At 37.4% G+C, this 14903-nt stretch overlaps 1 protein-coding gene across 1 annotated transcript in view; it reads right to left on the bottom strand.

Annotated features, from left to right (window-relative positions):
* ck (unconventional myosin-VIIa ck) overlaps window positions 1-14903 on the bottom strand; it is a 29846-nt gene that overhangs the window by 12197 nt on the left and 2746 nt on the right. Inside the window, exons 2-11 of the mRNA XM_089837520.1 lie at window positions 11471-11519; window positions 8869-8982; window positions 6791-6937; window positions 5926-6110; window positions 4925-5303; window positions 4025-4515; window positions 3246-3837; window positions 2751-3176; window positions 2426-2644; window positions 1712-2323 (exon numbers count right to left, since the gene is read on the bottom strand). Coding sequence (XP_089693646.1) covers window positions 1712-2323; window positions 2426-2644; window positions 2751-3176; window positions 3246-3837; window positions 4025-4515; window positions 4925-5303; window positions 5926-6110; window positions 6791-6937; window positions 8869-8982; window positions 11471-11488 — 3183 coding nt within the window. The 5' untranslated portion in view covers window positions 11489-11519. The remainder of the gene's footprint in view (window positions 1-1711; window positions 2324-2425; window positions 2645-2750; window positions 3177-3245; window positions 3838-4024; window positions 4516-4924; window positions 5304-5925; window positions 6111-6790; window positions 6938-8868; window positions 8983-11470; window positions 11520-14903) is intronic.

Here is a 14903-nt window from a genome sequence, read left to right on the forward strand (position 1 = left end):
CCTCTAACATTACGAAGTATGGGTAGTGACATACTTATTAAAAGCAGGAACAAAATATTGAATAACATACTACACTATCCCTTTTATTAAAAGCAGGAACAATATATTGAATAACATTCAATACTATCCCTTTAAAAAGCAGGAACAAAATATTGAATAACATTCAATACTATCCCTTTAAAAAGCAGGAACAAAATATTGAATAACATACAACACTATCCCTTTTAAAAGCAGGAACAGAATAATAAATAACATTATACACTATCTCTTTACAAAAAATCAATAAATTTCTCCAATATCTCTTTTACAAGTGAAAACATGAACTATTTAATAACAAAACATTTAAGACTACCCCTTTAAAAAGTGAAAACACGCCACCATTAAAGATGCTGCGCGAGGCATGCTGGGGTTCAAAACTAGATAAGTGATAAAATAAATTTTGACAGGAAAAATGACCAAATAGATAATCTTTCTTTAGCGCAAAAGAAGGCCGGTATTTCACCGAGATTCTAGTTTTGGGAAACATTTTAGTACCGAAACTGGTTAAGTTAGTTTTATATAAGTATTCCGAGAAGAGTAGTTCTGCAAAAGGACAGTTACTTTAATACAAGGCTTGTATTACCATTTTTTTATACGAATACCGTATCATAATTCTAATTTTTTTTAAATCGTAAGATTATTATTATTACTACTAAAGAAAGTTGTATGTAGGTCAAGATAAATATTTTAAACTTTCAAACTAGACTCGCTAACTATAATTATTATAACGCGATTGAACAGGAATAATACCGTGCTAAGACCCTGAGGAATTAGTGTTCCATTATAAAAATGCGCCATTCATGGGGACAATTACAAATTGCAACAAGTTCTAATCAATAACATCAGAAGGGGATAATAGAAGAAGGATGCTCTTAATACTTTAGTTATGTAATTCATGATTCTTCCCGGACTCACCCCTTATTGTTTGCTTTCCCGCCCATCAAACTTCAAATGGGCATCGCACCGTGCTAGGGTGAATTCTATAACTGTTTGGTATTTACTAAATCCTCAGCAATCAACCCACAAACCTTGATTGTCTTGACGTGGGACAAAAATTAATCAACAAGCGCATGCATGCATGCGCCTTGGCAAATAGTTAAGCGCTAATAGAGTAATGACTAAGGAACTATTTATCGCGTATGTGATTCGGTTTAGTAATAGCCCCTTCCAAAAAGTTTTGAAAAAATGTTCTTAGTCTGAGTCAGTTCAGTTCTTCCTACAAACAGGAAGAAGTTTCCCCGCATAGCCTAGTTCACAACCTAGATATGACGTTTTTTAGCTCCAAGTGCGCATGCGCGAAGAACTTAAACAACAAGATGCACAAGGCAGTCAAACTTTTTGGAAGGGGCTATTAAGCTTTCTCCAAATGTAAAATTATGTTGGGGGAAGAATCATGTTACAATTACCCCCCGCTTTGTGGTACACTTCTCTCAAAGCGAAGTATTATATACTTCTGTTACCATCGCGACAATCCAAATTAGCTAATTGGTACACTTCTCTCAAAGCGAAGTATTATATACTTCTGTTACCATCGCGACAATCCAAATTAGCTAATTGGTACACTTCTCTCAAAGCGAAGTATTATATACTTCTGTTACCATCGCGACAATCCAAATTAGCTAACCATTTTCTAATTACTCAAATGAATAAAAAAAGAAAGAAATGGACTTACCCTATCCATGGTATGAAACTTTGGTTCTGGTATATCCCCCATGAACCTCAAAATGGTAATCCAAAGTGCCAAGGCGGCCATACAATCTCCTTGCGTCGGTAAGGGCAACAAGGGTTGCTTTAAGGGTCTCCTATGATACTGGTGATTAACGTTCCCTTGGAAGTACGTCGCGGCGAACTTCTGGAACTTGTACTCGGTCAAATCCTCCTGATCTTGGGGTGGCGCCGGTAGGGTTCCTTCGCCATCACTGATCTCAGCTTGATTATTATTATTAATCCGGTTTTGACCCCCCAAGTCATTGAAGGCCGTCGTCGTTCGAATCGTTTCGGACGTCGTATCGGACGGAGGCAAGAAATCAAACATGGCGTCCACCAGTTTCGAATCGTCCAATTGCTCTTCTTGGCGGTGAGCCGCGTCGATGATGGCCGCTTTCTTTTGCTCAATCTTGCGTCGATCGGCAACTTCTTCTTCTTTCATTCGATACTCAAACTCTTGCAAACGTTCTCTATATTTCTGCTCGGCAATTTCTTTGGCCTTTTTCGGGTTCATTTGTTTACGGAACATGACTTCCTCTTGTTCGCGCAGGCGCATGGCGTCCAAACGGTGCCGGTGCTTTAAATAAGATTAAAAGAAAAGCAATACCACTTAGTTTGATATCTATTCCGACGTGGCATAATGACGTGAGTAAATTTAAGTCTTAAGAATGGTACTTACTTCGACTTTGAGTTTTTTGTATCTGCGTTGCGCGATAACTCTTCGTACAAACGCTTGGATGGTGTAAACCGCTTTCATCCTGGAACGGAACTCTCGGCGACTTAAAAAGCCACGACATCTGGCTTGCAAAGTGACAATATGTCCGCGAAGGTGTTTGAAACGATGCGATAAAATCCTGGAACGAATGAGACCTTGCAGACGTTGATAACCAGTGCGCATCTGAAAAGAGAACCAACTCGATCTTCAGACCGAAATTCCCTGATTTTTCCAGGTTTTCCCTGACCCAGTGACAACCCTGTAATAAAATACTACTTAAGTCACTTACCGCCAAGAACCTTTTTCGTTGCAAGTATCCTCTCCAGAATCTTTGTACGATGATGGCGGACTGTCTCATCTTCAAGAACCGCCTTCGATGGTACCATCCTCTGATGGCCTTTTGCAAGATAAGGATTTTTCTAGTCAGAACCCGATCTCGTTCCTGTTCGAGGAAGAGATCGTGGGCGTCCTTCAGGAAGACTTTGGATCGTCCTAATTGGTAATCGGCTTTTCCCAGAACTGCGGCGCATATCTTAGTGGTGGCCGCGCGGCAATCGACCTTGTGTGCTGGTCCAACTCCGGGGATCAAGAAGCGGTACCGTTCGACGTACTCTTTGAAAGTGTGTCGGATTGGGTAACCAGCTCGACGGATTCGAATTGTTTCCATCATTCCCGAGTATCGGAGTTGTTTACAACACAGTTCACGGTCAAACATCTAAAGAAGTATAGTGACTCACCTCTTAGCTGCTGACTGATTTCACAACTAATCAAAATGAGTACTTACCATGGGTTTCTTGGCTTCGTTGGGTTTAATACACCTGATAAAGAACGGATGACACTGACTCAATGTCCTCATGAGCGAATCCAAACTCTTCTTGAATTGGGCACTCAAAGTCGGAGCCTTTTTCCTCGTATCGGTTCCCATTCCAATTTCTTGCATGAACAAATTCTGCAGAAACTTATTACTGCTAACCTGGACCAACTGAATCAAATCGGCGCTGAACGTGTCTCTGTTCTTCTCCAAGAATCCTCTGGTGTCATAGAAGACAACTCCGGCGAAATGATTCAATCCGAATGACGTATTGATGTCCGATTTCGGTTTCAAGTAGTTCTGGTTCGTACCATGAGTCTTGTGGAGTTTGTTGAGCAAAGTTTGGTCCGTTCCTTTGGGGAATTTGGATTCTTCGTCGATCAGGGCCATGATGTTCAATGGACGGACCGCGATCAAGTCCAGGGCTTCTTGGTTGTCGACAAACTCGATGTGTTGCCAACTGATCCCTTCTAAGTTGTATTCCTCTTGTTCTAGTTTGAAGATATGACGCACGAAGAACTGTTGCAAGTTCTCGTTGGCGTAATTGATGCAAAATTGCTCGAAACTAAAAAGGTAAAAATGCAAAACAGACAAACGAATCAGCAATTAAGAAATAATTTTCGTTTCTTCGCTTTGAAATTAATTAGTTTCAAGTGACCTAGCTGTTCCTGTAGGGATTGCTCAATTACCCCATCCCCATCAATACATCCACGCTGACGATACAAACCAAGACATAATTAAAAGTAACTCACCTATTAACTGTAAAATTCTCAAATCCAAAGATATCCAAAACTCCGATGCAAGTACGATGGTACACTTGATTCGGTTTCGGTTTGTAAATCGCGGAGTTGATTTTATTAGTGATCCAGACAAACATTCTACCGTAAATCCCCTTGACGAAGGCGTCCCTGACGTCCAAGGACTGATACGAACTCATAGTGGAGACGACGGCGTCACCGTGGGCGAAGATAGTACGCGTGGTCAAAGCGTCGATCAGGTGTTGTTGGTTGACCTCCAGCAATCTGGCGGCACTGGAGACGCTGCTCGAATTCGTGATCTCCGTCGCGTCTAAATTGTCGATGATGGTGGCGCGATACTTGATATTTCCCAGATGAAGCAAGGCCGCTAAAACTTTATGGATTTCCCAGATTTCGGGGTCCGTGAACATTAAAACTTTCATGGCCGATCGGATGTCCGCGAATTCGGCCACGTCGTCACGACCGTCGCACGTAATGCACCCTCCCTATAAATTAAAGTCAACCGACACTGATCAGCCTCGACGTTTTTGTAAACCCAAGAAATTATCCCGATAATAACATAAGTTCATTAGATATGTTCCATAAGTTTGTCCCTGGTTACTGAGAGCTTGTCACGAAGTGACGTAGGTCATAGATTCTCGTAAAGCGACGTATGGTGACGCGCTGTCAATGGCTTAGTACAGACTACATAGGAAAATGGACTACAAAACCGCGTGTAGTCAATTCTCGCTTCTCGTTATTGAACTACCTCTCAGTAAGTCTCTAGCATTACGAAGTATAGGTAGTGTCATAACTCATAATAACAAATTCCCTGACCTTTTGGGCCCGTTTCCTGACCCGTGACAACCAAAGTAATTAGGTCTTTAAATAGGGTAAATAAAAGTTAAATCTCACCTGTGTTAAATAATGGTACTTTGAGGCATCGGACAACTCCAACTTGGCTTTGTCCTCTTTGGCCATTCCGTTGAGCATACAATAAAATATATGATAGTTCCTTTCGTCAGCCGCTTGTCCGACAATCCTGGATTTCTCCAATAAGTACTGTTCTATCCTGGCGCCTTCGATAACGCCTTGTTTATTGAAATGAATATCGATATATTTCCCGAATCGACTCGAATTATCGTTTCTAATCGTTTTGGCGTTTCCAAATGCTTCCAAAATGGGATTGGCTTCGAGTATTTGCTGTTCAATCCACGAATGCTGACCGCTAATGGCCGCCAAGTACTGAAGAATCAGTTTGGTGCTTTCCGTTTTACCGGCGCCACTCTCACCACTTGCAACGAAACAGAAATCACAATTAAAATAATAGAAATAAATTAAAACATTAACCATAATTTAAAACAAAAAACCGAGGGGTACGACATTTACACGAAATTTTTAACACAAAATCTTTGGCAAAATCGCGATATAAGAGACGAAATTACAAAATCTTTGGCAAAATCGCGATATAAGAGACGAAATTACAAAATCTTTGGCAAAATCGCGATATAAGAGACGAAATTACAAAATCTTTGGCAAAATCGCGATATAAGAGACGAAATTACAAAATCTTTGGCAAAATCGCGATATAAGAGACGAAATTACAAAATCTTTGGCAAAATCGCGATATAAGAGACGAAATTACAAAATCTTTGGCTAAATCAGAGACGAAATCACGAAATCCCGTACTCTTTGTTTGGGAATGTAGGACCCCTCGCAAAAAAAAAAAACAAAAAAAAAAAAAACAACCTAATTTACATTTAATGCCATAAAAATCATAATTAAATTTAACACAATCACTTAATTTAAGTATTAAAACCTTACCCCTTGTTAAACTATAGCTAGACCTAAGCAATGTTTAATCAATAGGAGTTGTTATACACTTTAAGCGACTTGGAAAGGTTTAAAACTCTTACCTGATAATGATGCACTGATCTTGTTGGTATCTTTTCATATTATTGTAGCTGTTATCGCCAATGGCGAAGATATGCGGCGTTAATTCGCCAATTTTTCTGTCTTTATATAAATTTATTTGTTCAGCGGTGTATATTGGAAGGATTTGGTACGGATTGACGGCTACAAGAATGGAGCCAGTGTACGTCTGTGGAGTAGATAAACAAAAAATTAAATATAATTTCAATTTTAAACTAACACCGATTAATTTAATGATAATTAATTCGGCATAGGAAAACATCTATATCTATATAAATCAAAGTCCTGACTGATAATCAACGCCCAGCCCAAACCGCTTGCCCTAGAAGGCTGAAAATTTGCAGGAACGTTACTCGTAAGTAGTAGGCGCGTACTAAGAAAGATTTTTCCCAATCCGCCGCCATCTTAATAAATGGCGCCCAGAAATGTAAAAAATTTTCTCTATGCAACAAAGTCCGCGCGTTTCAACCGATTTCGCAAATATTTAGTACACTGGTTTCCTTTAACCTATAGACGGGCTGAATTGTCTTTTGAGTTCGATTTGTTGCCATCTTTTTAATTGGCGGCCAGAAACTTAAAACCCTTCTCTATGGAATAATGTCCGCGTGAAAAGTAATAAAATATGTGCCAACGGGCTGACGGGCAACGCCGAATGCCTTCGCTCCTAGGGTGGGCACTACGAAAATATTAGTCATCAGTAAAATCTACCCATTCTTTATAACATTTTGATGGAAGTTCTTATTACACGCGACGCCGCGGGTAACATCTAGTATACATATATAATCAACTTTAAATTCAATTTTAAACTAACAGCGATTAATTTAATCAGAATTAATTAGGTGTACTTACATAAATAAGGTTTTCGTTGTATCTTATATGAAGATTTCTGAGAATCCCCGCTTCGTGTAAATCTCCGAGAGAGATCATGTCTTCGACGCCTTGCACCGATGTTGGGTGCATCGCCTTGATACGACGTTCTGGTGTCAGCCATTGTTCCTACACAAACAACATTCCAATTAAAACACCATTAATTTTAATTAATCATTCTCAGTTAACCTGTGAAAATAAACCAGTCGTCGCGAAAAAATTCATTGTACTGTTAAAAAAATATACGTCCGATTCTTAAATAGAACCGAATTATTCTAACGTTTAAATAAATAAAAGTATAGTAATTTTATTTACAGGGGTCAAAGTACAAGCGACGCGTACATATGTATAAAGAGGATGGAACAATAAAATAACCTGCCATATAGAACTCTCAACTTTTAAAATGTTAATGAGAATTTAAACGCCTTTGTTTTATTGAACCCTAACAATAATAATAATAATAATAATAATAAATGCAATAATATTTAAAGGGATACTAAAACGCTCCCGCAACTATACGTATTGTCAGAAGGGAATAATAGAAGAAGGATGACACTCTGTATCCTCTTGATACTTCAGTTATGTAATTCATGATTCTTCCCAGGCTCATGCACCTTAGTTTTTTGCTCTCTTGCTCACCAAGCTTAATTCAGATGGGCATGGCACGGTGCTAGGGTGAATTCTATAACCCACAAACCTTGATTGTCTTGACGTGGGGGGACAAAAACACACAAGCGCTTATAGAGTAATGATGAGGGAGCTATTTACATGGCGTATGTGATTCGGTTTAGTAACCTTGCTATAATAAATGTAAAATGATGTTGGGAAGAATCATGTTACAATTACCCCGCCGCTTTGTGGTTGGTACACTTCTCTCCAAGAGAACTATTATATACTTCTGATAGAATACACTATACAGTGCTCCCACCAAAACCCTTTCATGATAAAAATAGGGACCAAATACCGATTTTAGGGTATAGATTAAGGACCCTACAGGAAAATATGGGCAATTTAGGGACCTGGTGCTGGAGCTCTGATATAATAATATAATACATATATAATATAATACATTAAAGTGATACTAAAACACACTTAACCCTACAGAATTTATGCATTACAATGTATAAATTAAAGGTATACTAAACCACTCTAGATGAAAAATAAAATCATAACGAGTTTAAGTATATTATTAAATAGTGTTGGAGATTTCCTTTGAATAGTGGTGGGTGTATTTTGGGTTTAGAATTCATTGGTGCGTAAAGACCCTCAGCTTCGTGCAATAACTACAAGTAGGATGGTGGCAAAATATATATATTTTTGTCTGATGGACAATGAAACAGCGCTTTCTAATAATAATTATATCTAAAATACTTTAGCCCCAAAAATAAAAAGAGAGACTACATAGAAAATAAATACAAGTTTCCAAACGGATATGTTCAAAAAAGGGGGCATGGCACTTCCTCTATCAATTCAATGACAACAGGAAGCTAGCACCAACCAACACTATACTCAAATTCAAGCGCACTTGGAAAATACGGTTAATACGAGGGTTAATATCAAAGGAAATAACAGTAAAGTGCATGCATGCGCTTTAAGTTTCAACCTAAGTTCATAAGATATGTTCCATAAGTTTGTCACTGGATACTGCAGAGAGTTTGTCATGAAGTGACGTAGGTCATAGATTCTCTTAAAGCGACGCCTGGTGAGCAGTCTGGGAAATATGAATATTTTTTGAATAGTTCTAATTGGGACCAATGAAGCAGCGACTCCCCTAGTGTCCGAAATAATAAACTGGTCTGCGGACTGGTCCCAGCCTTTGTTCTCCTATACGTTTTGCAATTAATATACTGGTCCCAAGGACCAGTAACCCCCCACTTAATGAAGCTGTCAAAGGCTTAGTACAGACTAAATAGGTATAGGCCTTATAGACGGACTGCAAAACCACGTGAAGTCAATTCTCGCTTTTCATTCTCGAACTAGCTCTCAGTAAGAATATCACTAGCATTACGAAGTCTCATACTTATATGGAACATATCTCATAAACTTATGGTTCAGCTTACCCTTCCGTCGTCGTCTACAACTTGAATTCTCCGACCCTCAGCCGATATGACGCGAGCTCCGATGGCCACGTCGAATTCCCTCTTGGCCTGTGGCTCAATCCATATATAATCGCCCTGCAAACCATAATTAAGGATTAACTTCGACATGACATGTTTTAAATACGACAGAACTCGGGAGTTAATAGTTATAGGGCAAAAATCGCGTATGTTTTTGTTAACGATGTCGATTTGTACGCGTTCACCCATAAAACTAATTTTAATTATACACCTAGTTTTCAAAATAACGTCTTGAATAAGTTTTGTTCAATTAAACGATGTATATACCACTACAGAAATTTTCTTTTTATTCCTTTTAAAATCAATCTCAAGCCAAAAATAAATAAATTCCGTCGAAAAAGCGAAATTATTTTCAAACAATCATTATGGCTCCATTTATAACATATAAATCGGAAACTAGGTTGTATTTTCAATAGCTTTAAAAACATCTTTTTTTAATAATTGAAATGATTAATTAGGAACAAACAACTAGTTTACAAACTGGGATAGAATCAAAGAACGTTCGCGGGTATATTTCGCGCCAAATAATTGAAAGGACAGATGCACGTGGACTCAATAATTTAGCATCAAAACAAGCACAGGAACTTATGCTTAAGCCTCAGTTTGATGGTAAAAAACACGTGGACCTCTATTTTGGCGCGAAATAGCACGTGGACCTTTATTTTGGCGCGAAATAGCACGTGGACCTTTATTTTGGCGCGAAATAGCACGTGGACCTTTATTTTGGCGCGAAATAGCACGTGGACCTTTATTTTGGCGCGAAATAGCACGTGGACCTTTATTTTGGCGCGAAATAGCACGTGGACCTTTATTTTGGCGCGAAATAGCACGTGGACCTTTATTTTTGGCGCGAAATAGCACGTGGACCTTTATTTTTGGCGCGAAATAGCACGTGGACCTTTATTTAGGCGCGAAATAGCACGTGGACCTTTATTTAGACGCGAAATAGCACGTGGACCTTTATTTAGACGCGAAATAGCACGTGGACCTTTATTTAGACGCGAAATAGCACGTGGACCTTTATTTAGACGCGAAATAGCACGTGGACCTTTATTTAGACGCGAAATAGCACGTGGACCTTTATTTAGACGCGAAATAGCACGTGGACCTTTATTTAGACGCGAAATAGCACGTGGACCTTTATTTAGACGCTAAATAGCACGTGGACCTTTATTTAGACGCTAAATAGCACGTGGACCTTTATTTAGACGCTAAATAGCACGTGGACCTTTATTTAGACGCTAAATAGCACGTGGACCTTTATTTAGACGCTAAATAGCACGTGGACCTTTATTTAGACGCTAAATAGCACGTGGACCTTTATTTAGACGCTAAATAGCACGTGGACCTTTATTTAGACGCTAAATAGCACGTGGACCTTTATTTAGACGCTAAATAGCACGTGGACCTTTATTTAGACGCGAAATAGCACGTGGACCTTTATTTAGACGCTAAATAGCACGTGGACCTTTATTTAGACGCTAAATAGCACGTGTTTCTTTATTAACGGCCCCCGAACGCCCCTTTATTATCGGCTTTTCCTTTGAATTGAAAAAGTCACGTGTTTTCTTAACAGGGGGTTAAGAATGCGGAAATACTATTACTACGACTACTCTCTCTTTCGACCTTGTCTTCTATGCCCATTCAATAAACCTTCCGGGTCGCAGTGCGGTCCCTTTAACATCAACCCCTCCCCCCTCGGGAGTCCCAAAAGCGTTGATAAGCCGCGCGCTGCCGTCTGGCACGCGCCCTACAACAAGAGGCGGCAAACCCCCAAAGATTATAAAGAAGAAAAAAAAAATTAGCCACAGGAGGTCCCGAGACATAAACAGTAACAATCCTAGGGACACGTGTTCCCAGCGGGAGGTCCTATTCGACCTTGTCTAAGAGTCAAGTGGCCTTGAGTGACAGGGGGAGGTTAAAAATGTCTTTGAAACTCATTCACAACAAAGTACTCAATAAAAAAGGTTTAGTCCATTTCAAAACAAACTGGAGGGGTGTCGGCTATCCAAGATGGGCTTAGGATGTCAAGTTCAACGTGTTTAACAACGATTTAGCGTCTTAAACCATTAAAATTTGGGGTTAATGACTTTCCGATTTAAGAAATATGAACACATTTAGGCGGGAAAAGACTAGAATTTGGCGGGAAAACGCAAAATAACCTAGAAAATTCAATAATATTTTTTCTAATAAATTTAGACGACACCTAATTTAAATATAATTTTATTGACCTAAACCTAATACTGTAAAATTCTTTAAAAGTAACCGGATTATTCAATTTATTCTAGGAACTTTTTTTTGCGGGAAATTTTTTAGAATGTATTTATCCGGTAACGAAAATGGATTCCCCTCAAGGAAAATGAAAGAAAATTTGTGACGTTTTATTAAATTGCAAACTAGTTTTTTTTTTGTTAAAAAAAATTGATCCTACGGCCAAACTTGTAATACATCGTACATCTTTTCAAAACATGCAAGGTCAAGGTCTGTTGCGTACAATTTTATATTCAAAATGAAAAAAATAAATAAAATTATATTAAAAACTTACTCTTGTCACGATCACCATGGTTAGTTACGGGAAATTTGAGATTAAATATCTGAAAATAATTAAAAATAAATTAAAATTAATAAAATAATTAACATATTTAAATACAAATAATCAAAATGGTATATAATATAATATAGGAAATATTTATAAATAGGCTTAGCTAAAATTGCGGGTGTAAAAATTCGAGGTGATATTCGCTAATTTGTAGAAGCTATACGAGGGGCTAATCACTGTCATATATTACGGATTACGTGTAATCATTTCAACACTGTCACGTGCAGGGCTTTTAAAAATTACGCGTAATCATTTTAGTACAGTCAAAGGTACACTAATTACACTGAGTGAGTGGCCCCCCGAAGCTATACAAATCAACCATTTGACAGTGATTATGCGTTTAACTCGTAAAAACATAACGTATATATGTCGTTAGCCCCTCGTAGAAATATAAAAACAATTGCCAGATGAGCAAGCAAGGGAAATTAAGTTATAAAATTATAATTTCTAATTACAATAATTAAATCAAATTAAAATAAAATAAAATAAAAACTTGGATGAGCCCTTTTAAGTTATGGCGCCTTTTTATATAAACGTGATTTCGTGATACCCTTAAAAAGCGTCCGCCCATTTATCACGCAAGTGTCGAAAATATATATCTCCATAAACCCATTGTACTCTACGGCCTATAATTGCTAATCTTAACTTGAAAACAGTGGCCCTTAGGGCAAACAAAATTGAGATAGAAGCAGGGATAGATTTAATTTTAGAAGTAGGAATGGAGAACCTTTAGTATTTACTTCAGTCCGACTCATAGACCACCCAGTATAGAGCCCCTCCCTCCAACACGTAATGAAAAGTTTAAATTACCTTATTGGCTCACTTAAACTACGTTTTGATGACGTTGCTGTCGGGGACGGCGAAAAATACGAAATTTCTTTTTCCCTCTGTCGTTATGACCCGCCTCTTCTTTCATACCCCTGTGTCCCGTGGAGGTGGGTCCGGAATTTTGCCGCGCGACCAGATTACTACTCTGTTCTCCATTCCTACTTCTAAAATTAAATCTATCCCTGATAGAAGTTACATTGTCGACTCAAAATCGCCCTTAATTTATGCATGCAGACTTATCAGAAACACCCTGTATACGACAATAGTCTCCACAGTCAGCACACGCAAAGTTAACTTGTTTACATTTGGGTTCGACTCTAATTGGTCGCGGAGGTCGCTAACAACATCACGTGGTTTCAAAGTACAAATATATTACGGATGACGTCAGGGGGTAATGGTTTCTAGACCCCCTCCCCTCTATCTAATTCAAGCAAAAGACCCAGAAAATGGCCTGCTAAAGAATCCAAGTAGAATTAAGAAATCTACGTAATCCTGATATCACTTATCATAATTTAAATATTTATTGCGAAGAGCAAACAATTTTAATCTCGGGCGATATATTTATTGCTCGTATAAAATAACATAAATATATTACGATAAGTTATCGACGCCTATTTAAACGAGACGTGACCCATATTTTTATGAATAGCTACCGATGAGCTAATCTTATTTCCTCCTTAATTATTAGACCAGAAAGAAAAAAAGAAAAAACAAAAGAAAAGAAAGACATTTATCCCGCCGTGATAATTTAACCAAAATAAAAAAAATACACATACACACAACACAACATTCCATGAAATACTAAAGAACGTTAAAAGAAAAAGAAAAAAAACCTGGTTTGGTTGCTTCGTTGAAAAAAAAAAGTAAGAAATATTTTAAAGTGATCATCTTCGATTGATAACGAATTTATTAATTCTTAAAGTGACACTGACAAAGTATAGACTTGAATTGAATTATGACGTCAGAACTATGGTAATATTATAGTGTTTTGAAAAACCGATTTCCCTGAGTTTTCCATTTTTTTTTTCTCCAAAAATTTCCCTCAGTTTTATAGGAGTTTTTTCCCATATATTTCCCTCAGTTTTATAGGAGTTTAAATAATTAATTTAAATAATAGCAATAATAAAAAAAATAATTTTTAAGGCTCTTTTGTCAAATTGGTAAAAATGTATATTTATCTTTGCAACGTCATAACTCTGGTAGCATTAACGATAAATGAAAACCCTTTCAAGGTGTGATAGATAAGATTGTCGTCTATAAAACAGTACCAAGAACTCGCGCCTACACCAACCAGTACTCGAGATAACACGATTTAAATAAATTAAAAAGAAACCATTTTTAAGACGCTCGTGTCAAGTTAGCCAGAATTCAATAAATATTTAACTTTGCGGCATCATTACTCTAGTAATATTAACGATAAATGAAAACCCTTGCAAGGAGTCATAGACAAAACTATCCTCTATCGAACGGTACCAATTACTTAACCCATCTATGAACCGAGTCTTGAAATAACAAGCTTTTAAGAAATAGATCGATACTAAACGTAACATAACTAGTGTCGTGTCAATATCCCTTTAGGAAACTCATCTTCATATTGTATAGTTTGATACTATGATACGGTTCCTTCCGCCTTGAAGACAACTTAAGATGTCTTCGAAGCCATCGATACGAACAGGAATGTTACGCCCCCCCCCCCCCAAAGTAAAAGAAAAAAAAATTAAACCGGCATTTCCAAAAATAAAACTGGATTTTTATATCGCAATTAGAGATCACCTTTGGAAGGTGAATTAAGAAGAACGCCGAGCTATAGGGACATTCAATGGATTGTTAACACTTTTGGGTCAACTATATTATCCCCGCCTTCGCTACAATGCCCTCCCCCCCCCTTGAAAAAATTAAATAATTCGTAAAAGTTCGGACGTGGGCCGGCTATATTCAAACAGAACAATTGAATGAATATTTATAATAAGCGGGATTCTTCTTTCATTTTTATAACGAGGTATACTTTAATTAAAGATAACTATCGTAGTTAATTACGTACGAGATTAATTACGGGCGAGTTGATTAATTATTATAGATTCAATACCTAATATTAACCTAATTCATTTGAGATATAATAAGGTTAGTTTAGATTAGATTAAATATTAATTCTTAATGTAAAACCCCACACGGACTAATTAATTAACGAACAGTTAAACGCGATTCACACTAATGGACAATTTAAAATCATTATTTATTTTCACATATTATAATTAACTATTTAGTGATTAATTCACGATGGGCATTGTTAATTAAATTAATTTTCGGGGGTATTTAGGGAATTTAACATTTTCCAAAGTATATATATATATATATATATATATATATATATATATATATATATATATATATATATATATATATATATACAGGATATATCTGGTAAGTCTGCCATTAATTAACTATAATTGAAAACTAATCTGCCTTTATCTAGCAGAACCGCACTATTAAATAAATGGGTAGAAGTGAACACACGCTGGCCAAGTAAAACTAATTACACCACATTTGTGAC

This window comes from Phalangium opilio, unplaced genomic scaffold (genome assembly GCF_054372755.1).
Source record: "Phalangium opilio isolate 3A_F unplaced genomic scaffold, DU_Popi_V2 ptg000045l_1, whole genome shotgun sequence".
Taxonomy (NCBI): Eukaryota; Metazoa; Arthropoda; class Arachnida; order Opiliones; family Phalangiidae; genus Phalangium; species Phalangium opilio.